At 37.6% G+C, this 13,004-nt stretch overlaps 1 protein-coding gene across 4 annotated transcripts in view; it reads right to left on the bottom strand.

Annotated features, from left to right (window-relative positions):
* Nucleotides 1-4,509: 4,509 nt before the first annotated feature.
* Nucleotides 4,510-13,004, bottom strand: part of SLX4IP (SLX4 interacting protein) — an 81,495-nt gene continuing 73,000 nt past the window's right edge. For all 4 annotated transcript variants that reach the window (XM_075035467.1, XM_075035463.1, XM_075035466.1 and 1 more), the window contains 2 exons: nucleotides 7,834-7,940; nucleotides 4,510-6,337 (listed from right to left, as the gene is read on the bottom strand). In XM_075035467.1, coding sequence (XP_074891568.1) covers nucleotides 5,521-6,337; nucleotides 7,834-7,940 — 924 coding nt within the window. In that variant the 3' untranslated portion in view covers nucleotides 4,510-5,520. The remainder of the gene's footprint in view (nucleotides 6,338-7,833; nucleotides 7,941-13,004) is intronic.

Here is a 13,004-nt window from a genome sequence, read left to right as displayed (position 1 = left end):
TTGGTGTATGCAAAGATGAGAACTTCTGACAAGGGAAGTACCAAATTCAGCCTTTTCCTCCCCAGAGGACGGAAGTGATTGTGTAAGCTCCCCCTCCCCTTCTAAACGGAGCAAGAATATTTAAGTGTATTTAAGAATTTTTTAACTTCCTCTTTTTCAGTATTTACACCAGCGGCCATCATAGTTACTGTTCACCAGTGCACACAGAGTTTGCTTTTAAAGGTTAGCTGTTATTCCCCAAAGCGGGAAAAAACAGCAAAATAGCTGTGCAATGATTAATTCCAATTTCTGGGGGTGTGGAGGCGGAAAGTGGTGAAGGTTCTGTATGGTCTGCTGGCCACCGGATGGAGGTTCAGCAGATGGCTTACCTAGCACTGGGGCAGTACTGGAGCGATGTGGTATCAGACAGGGTGTCAGACCAGAGTTCCAGCCCAGATCTTCCAGTGAGTGCCTTCTCTGTGATGTGCAAACTGTTTTAACCAGTTTCTCTACAGGGTGGAGAAATAAGACTCTATTCTTTTCATTCTAGTACTATGAGATCATATTAATATTAAAAAGGGGCATGCCCATCTCTAGAATTATAGCTCAAGACACCTTTCTTTAAAGATCTGATGCATAAATCAAAAAGACAGTTTTTCTGGCAGCAAGTAAAGTAGTCATGGAGCTAGATTACCAATTCCTGCTACCAAGGTACTATGTCTCAGTTATACTAAAGGATCGAACTTTCACAGAATGGGAGCAAATGAGCGAAATACTCATTCAAAAAAGGTGAGTTGTCAGCTCTCACAGGAACCATTTCCCAGCTCTGGAATAACTGAAATGGATAGTAAAGGAGGTAGGATGGTGGAGGTTAATTCCCTGGGTGATTTCCAGGTTACAGCTGAAATGCCCTGTGACACGACATCATTTGCACAACCGTTACGATTTCTCAGCATAGGCCAACACCACCAAACAAACAAACAAAAAGTCCCCGTCTAAAAATGTCACCTTTTGCCACTGTGGAAAGGACAAGGTCACGTGCTACCAGGTTCCATTTTAATTATCTGGTAAAAAAAGGTGAACAAGATGGGAGAACCGTGTTCAAAAATATTTGAACGAGTTGATGGAAGAGTTTGCAGTACGAGTTCCTTAACCAGCTTGCTTCACCTAGAAGAAATTGCTTACCCTCAGTGCTGCCCCAAATGTCAAAATAAGCATATTCATATCCCTCCCAGGTTCAGCTGCAGAATGCTTTGATATCCCTTTGATGAAAGGCTCCATGTGCTGCTATTCCCCCATCCCACATCTTCTTGTTCACAAAGGTTTTTGGATCCTAGCTAATGCTTATTAGAGAAGAAAAAAGCAGCAAGCAAAGAAGTGAGGAGTGCCTTTTATTAAAGCTAATTTCTGAGGCCAACCCACACTTCCCACTGCTGGCTAAAAGACTCTTGATACTATTAACTCTGTTTGCTCACGCCTGCATTAGAGTGTTTTAATAAAGTATGAAACTTTTTATTAGATACTGATATAGGCAAAGAGATAACTACGCATAACATGCAATCTGGGATAGTCTAACTACGTTTTACATCTTTCTGATTCCAATTGCAAACAAAAAATTCTTTTCTCCAACTTTTTCCTTAAAAAAGGATCCATTTTCCACTCAAAAGCCAATGAAATGAAGATATAAAAACATCAATTAAAACTCAGCCAATGAGACCCACATGCAGAGCGCTGAGAGGGAAGGAAGTTCACACTGACAAAATAAACGCCTTCTGAAGGCTACTTAACACCTCGCTTGGTCAAAACTTTCTGCAGCAAGGAAAGTTTTGGTTCTTAAAATTCTCCTTTTTTGTTAGAAACAGGTGCTCTTGAATTATTTAAGCCAAGCGTAACACAGAAACGTGGCTACACAATTGTAATAACACACTTAACATACACTCTAGACCCTTGTATGCAGAATGACAACCTGACAGATAATATCAGAACTAGCAGAAAGCTTATTACTCAAAATAACTCTTGCGATAGTTAAAACCTTCCTACCGATCAACACTGGGCAAGGGAGACTTTACATCATCCTGCTTCCTCTTTATAAATAAATACGTAAAAGGCTGGTCTAGCTTTTGATGTGTGTTTAAACACAAAAGTTCACTAAACAAATATTTTTAGCTACTTTGATATAAAGAATAATGGAAACGATAGTCCGCACACATTAGAAAGTGTTTGGCTAGGAAAGGACTGTTTGACTATCAACAAACAGCACAGACCAAATTAACCAGATATTCATTAAAAAAAACACCCAAAACAAACCACAAAGCTGGCTGGTTTGGAATAGACAGTTATTTCTTATGAAGACAAACATGTATTTTTCAATGTGAGCTCTGCATTGTGGGCTTTAGCCAGTCTCAGATCTACACATATTTCAGAAGAGTTCAAAGAAGCTATGAAAATGAAAAAAAACAACATAACAAACACACAAAAAAGAAACTGTTTCTGTGCTTCAATGGCAGTTTCAGAACAGAGCCTTAAATATTTATTACTTTTAACAGAAAGGTATGCTAATGCTGCTCAGAAGCAAATTGGTAATAGAAAGCCACAGCCAAGGCTTGCAAACTGCTAATTTTACTCTAGCTCAGCTTCCAGCTTGCTTTTTTTTTTCCCCCTAAACCTGATTTAGGAAATCAGGTTTGTGGTTCAAGAGCATGTCAGACCACACCTCTGCCAGTCATCTGGGTGCAGGTGGATTGTTGATAAACACAAAGCCTGAGAAGATGACCTTGTGCTTAAAGTACAGAGGTAACAGAGACATGGTAACAATACAGCCTGGATGTCACAGCACCACGTAAAGCACCCACAAGGTTTGCAAAAGGGAAACTTCTAGAAGAGTCCTGCTGCACAGGCAAAAGAAAGAGCAGTTTTGAGCAGTGACACCATCTAAAATCCAGAAATGACCATGAATTCAAAGCTTTTTTCCCTGAATAACTGCATTTCTGAGAGGATCCAAGTAACTAAGCTCTAAATACACAGCTACAAAGAGCATAGGAATCTAACAAGTCAGTCATTACAGTGAGAATGATGCAACTATGCACTTTTGAGAAAGTCCGCTTGTATTTGTTTCTTCTGTCTAGGCTCTAACACCTTCATTTGATCTAGCCCTACATTTCTTGTTGTTGCACGATGACTGTTTTAAAAGGAGGATGTTCCCATGCTATCAGTGAGGTGATGGAAAACAGCATTTTAACCAACATAACAAAACAGCCTAAAGGAAGAATCAAGTGTTCTTATCTACATAGACAATGGTTTAATCTACCCAAGCCCCCTATAAATGTATGACATTCATTTGTAAGGTGTATGCAGGTATGTTATTCAGTTAAGATTAAAACTAAATTGTAATTAAGGTTGAACTATATATAACAACAGTATATATGATGATACAAACTATATGTGGTTGCCCTCTGGTTTCTAATACTTGACTGAAATGGATTAGGAGAGGAGAGAGGCAATAGGAAAGGAAGCTTCAGAATCCAAACTGTTAGCAGTAATAGCTTGGGGAGGCCTTGCTCAAGACCATCCACAATTTTCACAGATACCATCAGTGTGTTCGCCAGTTTGCAAAAGCATGCATAAGGTCTTTTTCCTAACCAAAACAAAATGAAAAGAACTGAAGTGACTTTATAAACTCAGCATGTGGCTGTTACTGCATAATCATCTAAACCTCTCCCACAGGTACCTGCTTCAATCAAGAACATCATCACAAACATCCAAGGAAAATCAAAGTAAAAATAACGGAAATTTAAAACTGCAGTCTAGAATATATGCTTGTACCATTTTTTATCAGTTTATTTATATTATTATTTTATGTATATTATTTATTATCAGTTTTTATTCACAGTGAGAACTTAAAGAAGCCACTCAGAAAATCTACACTAAGACTTTAATATAAACTATCAAGTTATTCTATTTTAATTACTCTTATTTTTCTGATAAATACTTAATTAAACATACTTATACCTCTTTTAAGTTGATCCAAAAGGTGTTTTTTACTCCCTTCCTGGCCCAGTATCTCGAGTCCATACAAAAGACAGCAGTAAACATACCTCAGGCCATTCTTCCTCCAAACCCAGGTTCATTTGCAGCCTGGGTTTTGCTGTTAGTAGGAAAGACCTTTGTGCAGACCCTGAAGATTGGTAAGCATTAGCAATCTTACTGCAAATCACTGTGAGAAACATCACACAAACAGGCTGAAAGAAAAAAGAAAATGTCTTCTAGCAGGCACACAGGATCTTTTTCATTTATAGCAAAAGCAGAAATTATTTATAGCAGAAAGATGCTGTTAAACTGACAGTATCTTGCTGTCAACTGCCAAGTTGCTAACTCTCATAAGGACCTGAATTGTATTATCAACTCTAAGGCTGATGGATGTGAATCTTCTTCTTAACCTAAATGAGGATATCCACAGTTGTTAAGTATTTGTAAGTAAGATTTTTCAAAATGCTTCACATAAAACGTCTGTGGCCACACTGATTTTAAGAGAATGATCAAAGACAATTGCTTATAATTTTATTTTAAACATTTAAAAACATAAGCATGAAATAAAAAGTTACATTTCTTTAGCTCATTAGCATGTAAGTTACAAAAGCAGCATGTAAGTCACAAAAGCAGCATGAAAAAGCACTGTGCAATTAAAAATTACCTCTATCTTAAAATAACAAATAACTCGGGTATTACTAACACATGATAAACAGTGTGTTGCCCTTGCACACAAACAACACCTGATTTTGAAACATGAATGCGTGAAGATGCATATGCATGTTTATGTATGAACTTTTCCCAATAGCAATGTTTGCACACATCCAGGTGACCACATATATAAAACCAATCTTCATTTTTTCCAAAGATGGAATGCACGATCACTTGTATCCACAACTCTGGTTAGAAATAAACGTTCGTATCAAAACTGCACAAGCAGAAACTATAGTTATTTTGAAACCTCACTGAAAAGGTAGGCCTTAAATTATCAGCAACATTAAATCCTGGTTAAAGATTTATTTGAAATAATCTCAATTCACCTTACTGTTGTAAAGATCATGTGAATAAATCATGAACTTCCTAACACAGAGAAAGCATTAATTTTTACTAAAATAAAGAAACAAGCAAAGCACTGAATAACTGCAGCTGCTAACAGATCACAAGTGATGTTAATGTTTGCTGTCATCAGCTGATATGACTTTTTAATACTAAAACATCGATAGATCTAAAATTTTGCTTAGTATATGAGATTTTTCTTTCTACAAACATTACAGTGCTTCATACAACATAAATGTCTAATTCCTAAAGACTTAGAATTACTAAAGAATTACCTTCATTACAGTTCCCAATGACTAAGATGCTTAGTTAACTAAATTTTCTTAAAAAGTTATATCTAATTTTGACTTTGTATTTTTATTATTTTTCATTATTTTGAATTGCTTCCTACTTTTTGCACATGCTTTCCAAATGCAAATTTGGCTGTCCACCCATGCCATCAAGGTAATATATCAGACTTTATGACTTCTTAAGCCTTCTCAGTTTTAACTTCTTGAGACCATTTTCAACTTCTTTTTTTCTTTTTTGGATAAGCTTCTCTGAAGATACAGGCTGCAGTTCTAAACAAGATGATGGCATCACAGGCAATTCTTCAGTGGTTGCACTTGGCTCATTTTGGCTTGTCCGCACTATATTGTTTCTCACAGAAAGAGGCCGGGAGAGGTTTTTTCTCAAAGCTAGTGACTCCTCATCAGACACAGTCTTTATCATGTTTTTGTTAGAAAACAAACTGGAACTAAGTGGGGTCTTCTCATCCAGGAACAGACCTGAACAATCATCATTGCACTTGCTCATTTCTGTATTGCTAGGAATTAAAGGAGTCCCTTCAGAGGATACTTTTTTGAAATGCTTTAACTTCTCTTCTGCACCACAGCTCTTTTGTTGAGCCTCTGTTTTGGTCACTTCTTGACTTTGTTTTGGACCTAGCGCTGCTGACTCAGAGCTACAAGGACAGTTTTCACTTAGAAAACTCGACTTCAACCACTCCACAGAGTGAGGTTTTTGCTGGCTGCTAACATCATCTGGCTGTTTCTGATTAACATAACTTTCCAGCTCTAAAACAGGAAGCTCTAAGTTGCTCTCAGCTGTATTTATGCAGTCCTTTAGCAGTCCTGTACTCCTACATTTCACTTCAGACTGAGGACTGAGAGAAGTTTGACAGTCGTTCTTTCTGTTCCCTGTCTGCGAGTCCACTGAGCCAAGATACACTTTCTTGGAGTCCTTGCTGATTTGAGGTTTGCTTGTGCTACTCTTCCTTGGTTTTGTCCTTTTCACACTGCAATAAAAAGGATTTTTTTTTTTTAATTAAAAAAGAATCTTCCCTGCCTCAATCTGCCCTTCTTACAAACTCTGAAACACCACTATGGCAACCCTCTTTCTGAATGTGGAAAAAAACCCTGTATATCATCTTGACAAGCAGTAATGTTTGTCTAGTGTGGATAATATCAAGCATTATCCATCTGATTTCCACTGCACTAGGGGAACCCTATTTATTAATGACTAAGCCATGAAGGAGTTCACGTTCTATTCCAAGAGGCAGAACTGGATTCATTACAGATGTTAAAGGTCAACACAGCATAAGTATATTGAATTCCTTCCCAAACTGGCTAGATAAAATAGTATTTCATCAGTGCCTAAATTATTTCAAACCATTCCCATATATTCACATGCATAATGTATATCTAAAGAATAGAGGGGGGCAGGCAGGGAGAGGCAGCATACGCATCTCTGTGTGAGAGTTTCTAATCTCTATTTTAGAATGTTCCTCTGGAATTTTTCCCAGGACATTTCAAAGCATTACTTTAAAGTTAACCACTACTCATCTAGTATCAAGCCCATTCATCTGGGAAGGACTTAGGTAATGCAAGTAGATGATACTCTAAAAGGAATTCTACAGGAAAATGGGATCACAAGGGACCTGATAGAGTGTCAGTACATAAACACTCCTTAGCAGAATGTTACCTACAAATCTAGATTTCACATAGGCTGCAAGATGAACTTTATGCACAGGTACTGAAGCTGCCTATGTAAGATTTTGAGTCTAAAGATATTACTATAGATCATCCCATGCTGAGACCGCTTTCTGCTGCTCTGCTGATGCCAAGCAGTTCCCAGGTCGGCATATCTAACTCTTCAGAAAGAGGGCTCTTCCAAAATAGGTAGAGCTGGCATACTTCCAAATCTAATCTCACTTCTAAAGACAACACAGATGAGACAACATGGGTAAAAAGAAAAGTTGCCAGGGTTCACAGCAAATCCCTGATTCCACAGTTGATTTGGGGCTACTGGCAACTTGTGCAAGTAAGAATGGCATCCTGGCACAGCAGAGGACCAGTAAAATGTTCAGCTGACCAACTAACCCTCCCCATCCACTACACCAAGGACACTCTTTAATTATGACCAAAGATCCAGCCTAATATCGTGGTACATTGCAGACTCTCAAAATGAACAAAAAGTATATTTGCAAAGTGTTTTTCACCAAACATCCCATATTTATTTTGGCTCAGAGCTTCATTCAAGGAAAAACCACCCTATTCTGATTCTGCCTAGTGCTATGGGAGATATCTATGTGGGTTGTAATAGCTTTTTTCATGCCGTACAAAACAACAATGATCATTTTATGTGCTTATTCATACTAGAGTAGTAGTTTCTTAGTAATTTAAAATAATCTTTTGTAAAGGAGTTTATATGATTTGAAATGTTATTACATAGGCTATTTACCCAAATTTACCAGATTATAAATTTAACACCTTAGAAAGAATAGTGACATACATTTCTTTCAAGATGTCTTGCTTTATTTGTTCATTCAGACTAATCTTAAGCTTCTTGTTCTCCACAGATTCAGTAAAATATTCAGACGTCCCATTGGAAAGTTCTTTCTGCTCCAAAAGAAAAAACAGGTTTAAAACACGACACATCAAGCTATGATTATTCAACATAAAACTCCATTTATAATACTAAGACTTACAGATGTTCTTTATTATTTTGATCTGAGCAGTCTAAGAGAAACAGCATTATTTTTAATCTTTTAATATTTGCGAGTCTAGTCAGTTCCCTCTCCTTTCACATGCTAAAATATACCGCAAACAAACAAGACTGTAACGTAAAGGACGCAGCTTTCCAAACCATCTGAGGAAACTGCTGGCAAATATTTGACATCTTTGTGGCTCAAACTGTGACAAATGCCAGGAATCTCTCTTGCAGACAGGAGCATATTTGTCAGCTTTTTTTCTGAAGAGACTGACTGGCGCAGTGGTCTATACACTTATTCTCAGAAGAATTCCCATAATTTTTCCATACTTACAAAAAATATACAGTATTATTTGCTCATTTAAGAAGGCAAGGGTTAAAACTTTTATTACTAACATTCAAATGCTCACAGCTTGTAGTGGTTGGCTCCTACAGGACAACAGGGGAATTCTTTCTGGTCTCAGCTAACAGAAGCACCATGGTTTTATATAATACAAGATTGGGGCGAGAGGGAGGGAAAGAAAATGCTCTTTTTCTTCAAGCTGTGAGCATTTCCTTTCACAATGAAACAATCTCAATGAGAGAAGGGCCATTTGCTGACTTCACTATTAACTACCACATACTTTAAAAAAGTATTATCTCTGAGGCTACGGAGAAGAGAGAAAAAAATGTTGCAAAGTCAAGAAGAGAAGAGGCTTTTTGCATCTCCTTTTCTTTGATAGCATTTTTCATCATCAGCCTGCATGATGCAACTGCTGAATGGGGCTCATCAAATGGAAGGAGTGCTTATTTATACCGTTTCTTGCTCTGCACTGTAAAGCTAGCACACTGGAGCCAGGTGGTACAAAAGAACTGGAGAAAGTTGAGAAAGACTGCAGAGGTGCAAGGCCAAAGCATGTACATTACCGCTGCCTGGAACACCCCTCAGGAACTTGCCACTTCTAGGGGATTAAGCCCTGCCCATTTTTATTTCTATTTTAAAGGAGAGGGGGTAAACCTCACTGCTCTTTCCAGAAAAGTAAGCCAATGAAAACAACTTCCTGTTTTGTAAGCAGAAAGTGTAGTCAGGCAAACAAATAAAGCCATTTCGACAGTTTAAAAAACTACAGCTGTTTTGCACCCTCTTTTCAGAGGCAAGTTACGCAAACGTTTTTGTGTGTGTACTGATAGATGCATGAAGTTCTGTCCACTAATGCTGCAACACATGTGTTTATAGTAGGCAGAAAACACATGGGACATACATGCAATGTGATTTCAACCTCAGAAATCAAGCCTAACTAGTTTAATCTGAGGGATTAATTGCTGCTTCTACTTTTGTTAGAGGTATGGACTCCCCTAATGTGACTAACTACATTTTCATGTTTTGTATACTATTAAATAAAGGAATATTATTAAGATACTCAAGAGCTTTGTTAATTTTAAGAGAAGGCACAGACTCTTAACTGTAAAGTCTGTAAAAACTGTTCTGATTTCCAGTAATGTTCATACAAGTCAGACTGAATGATCTTGCACAATCATTCTGCATGAAAGCATCTGGAGAGCACTCTTACTTGGTCAGAGAACAGGAGCGTAAGCAGAAGCAGTTGAACTGTCCTTGTTCTGCTTTATGGTAACTGGTAAGGCTAATTCTATTGAATCGTCTTCAGTCCTCAGCTGAAGCCATCAACACAGCAGACTGACAGGATCGTCAGTATGCAAAGGCAATTCTTGTAGATGTGGTAAGCAATGGGTGGAATGTAGCACTTTATACAAAATCCAGAGGAGAACTGGGGACAGTTCCTGTCCATACATACTCACTACCGCAGATAAGCAATAAACCTCAGTTCAAACTTACATCTGATTATAAGCAGTGCATGATCATTGCCTGGAGTGTACACTCATGTTAAGGTGTGAAGAGCAGACCCTGGGGAGAGGCTAAGATGACGAAGCCATGTCACTTGTGAGTTGAGTCAGACTGGAGTTAATGGTCCAGAGTTGAAGGGCTAACACATTCCCTCACTATGCCACCGTCAACCTTTTATTTTGTCTTCAAATAACTTATCACATGAAGCAGTGACAGAAAAGGGTTAAGGCATTAAAAAAATTAAAAATCAAAATGATTTATATGTGAAACACTTCTGAACATGCCCTCTAAGTACAGTAGATTTTCCCCTTGGAACCACACCCTGTAAGTGCTGTATTTTGAGAGCTGAACAATTAACATAAGGCATATGAGTCAGTCTTTGAAAGACTCTGTGGGAACCAGAGAGCCTTTTGCTATTAGGAGTGATGTAAACTCCCTAAGGCTGGAATAAGTCCACAATAGAAGGCAAAGAGAGTCATAAATAACAACAATGGGCACTCCATATACTACTAAGACACTTAGCCATTATTGGTGATACTTCCTTTATTTTCTTTATTAGACTTAATAATTTTAGTTAATTAAAAAAAATAAAAAACCACTGTCTGTTTTGGGAATACTATTTATTTCCTATGGGAACTTCAGGACTTGTTAAAGAAAGAAAAAAAGCTAATCTGCTCTCATCCTGTCTAGTAATCCCAAATTCCTTTTAGGCAGTGAAATAATTAAAGAAAAATATTCCAGGCATAAAAAGGAGGACAGCAGAAGCAGACATCATATAAACAATGACACCATGACAGAGAAAAACGTCAAAGCACCGCCAGACTTGTGACTTGACTCTGAAACTGCTGCAGGGAGTGGGATTGCTGCTAACAAATTAAAACCACATTTCTTGGCAAATTGTTAAAGACAGACATATTTACATTTGTATAGAGACTGGGTGGGCATGAAAGATTAAAATGCTTCTTTAGCCCTTGAACTGCCAAGTTCTATTAGAAATATGTGCTCTTAAAATCCTAGGGTAAACTCACCCCTTTTTGTCACTAAAACTCAGCAAAGGAGGGTCTGCAGAAATTAAGCTTACAAAGTCTTACTACCCTACCTGCTCATAATATTGGCCTCTCCAAACCTGATTTTAAGATCCTTAGTACTTATCCAAAGAAATGTCTGGGAAAAACACTCTATTAAGACCTACAGAGAAACATGACTGTTAGGCACACAATATACTTGCTCTAAGGCTTATCAAATTGAAAATTCAGTCTTTCATATCTTAATCAACTTACTATCTCACTCAAAATGAAAAAGAAGCCCTCAGAAATGTAAAAGTGGTGACTGTCATCTGCAGCTCTCTCCAGGACAGCTGAGTTCAGCAATACAGCATTAAATACCTGTAAAAGAACTACTCATGGATGTGCACTTGTGAAGAATCCTTACAACTCATTATCCTGAAGAAGAGTGAAAGGTTTGGCCTTTTCAGCCTGACAATAATATTCATACAAATATTGATTTTTATTTTTTTTCCTTTCAGTCTAGGGTTTGGGATGCTGGGCTGAAAGAAAAATTTCCAAAGTGAACAATGCTGCCCCCCTTCCTGCCTCTTGTTTTGTTTCATACTTTCTAGTTGTCTCTTACTATGCTCAGATAACAGTTGCACATGCTTATGCACCAATAAAGTAACACTAAGGGATAATTAAATTTTGTGTCTGGTTAACAAAAACCCCCCCACCACACACAATAAAAAAAACCCACATTGTTTCTGAATTGCATTTATCAATGTGGCTCAACTTGCTCATCAAAAAATACTTAATAGAAAACATCAATGGGTCCAATAAATCAAATTTAGTATCAGAGAGCCATACGGGAGGGGACTCTGAATATAATAATGTAGACGAAGCAATGGAATAAAGTATTATCCCAGGCATACACAAATTAATAAAATTAAAATTAGTAAAAGGAATCAGACAGAAACAGTTATTTAGGGGAGCTTTATGTGAGTGTGCAATTGCATGATTTCTCTTAATGTCACTCTAAGTAGTATCATGAGCTCAACCATCTAAGATAACCTTTAGGTCTCAAAACTGTTCTAGTAGATGATTGGCAGATCAGAGAGGTCATACAGGACTCTTTCCAATCTGATAAATGGAAAAGGGCTCCTAAAGCAAGTGACAAGGCTTGTCAGTGAAGGACGAATCAGATACTATCATCTAAGTGACAGAAAATCAACAGAGACAGGACTTTGGGTCTAGTCTTCTGCCCTCTCCCATCCCACATGAAGGAAAAGCTTCCCACAATTTCACAATGCAAATTTTTCAGCGTTTCCAATGTAGTGATGTATCTGTCCTAGCAATTCTACTTAGGAACTCCCACCACATCATAAAACATTCATAGATGTTGTCCAAGTACAGAATGGATATTATTCTTAAACTGAAATACAGTTCCTTGATTGGACTTGCAGACTATGCTCTACATTTTAAGAAGGACTCTATATGTCAGTAAGTTCCAGTAAAAAACATTAAGGATCATTCTATGTTAGACATGGGAGTACTGAATTTTAATTTGAAATAGGTATTTTTAAGAAATGCTGATGGTTTTGAAAAAGACATTCTTTTCAAGATTGAAATCGGAAAAACAACCAGAGAAAACTCCATCTCTCCAGTGAGAAGCAGAACTGTATAACCTACCTGTGTCCTAGCACAGAAAGTAAAATCTAACTTATGGATCAGTACAGTCTTCATTATCTACTACCAAAATTCATTTTGTTTTGACACCATGGATCTTAACTATTAAGATTTTGCTTGTCAAGAGTCTCTATGGTCTGTACTATTTAGTCCAAGAGTTGGCCCAATCTGTTACAAGCCCCTGTGACACACATTCCACTTTCTCAAAACGCAAGGTGTGAACCCGGGTTTCTCACTCGATAACATAAGTCCTGGCAACTCCAAAGGTCCCCAAAGCATCATCAGATTAGCTTAAAGCAAATTACTTCTATGAGGAAAATGCCTTCTTGCTTTTGAAGTCTTTTGTGTGGATTTTAATCATATTTTACAAATAGCAGGAATCCCAGACTATCCTGAATGTAGGAAATTCAGAGTTCTCTAGATTTGCATTTGAACGCTTGCTCGATAATAGAAAA

The sequence above is a fragment of the Buteo buteo genome, chromosome 9 (assembly GCF_964188355.1).
Source record: "Buteo buteo chromosome 9, bButBut1.hap1.1, whole genome shotgun sequence".
In the NCBI taxonomy this organism is placed as follows: domain Eukaryota; kingdom Metazoa; phylum Chordata; class Aves; order Accipitriformes; family Accipitridae; genus Buteo; species Buteo buteo.
The sequence above is the reverse complement of the archived record's forward strand: the minus strand, read 5'-3'. Positions and strand labels throughout refer to the sequence as shown.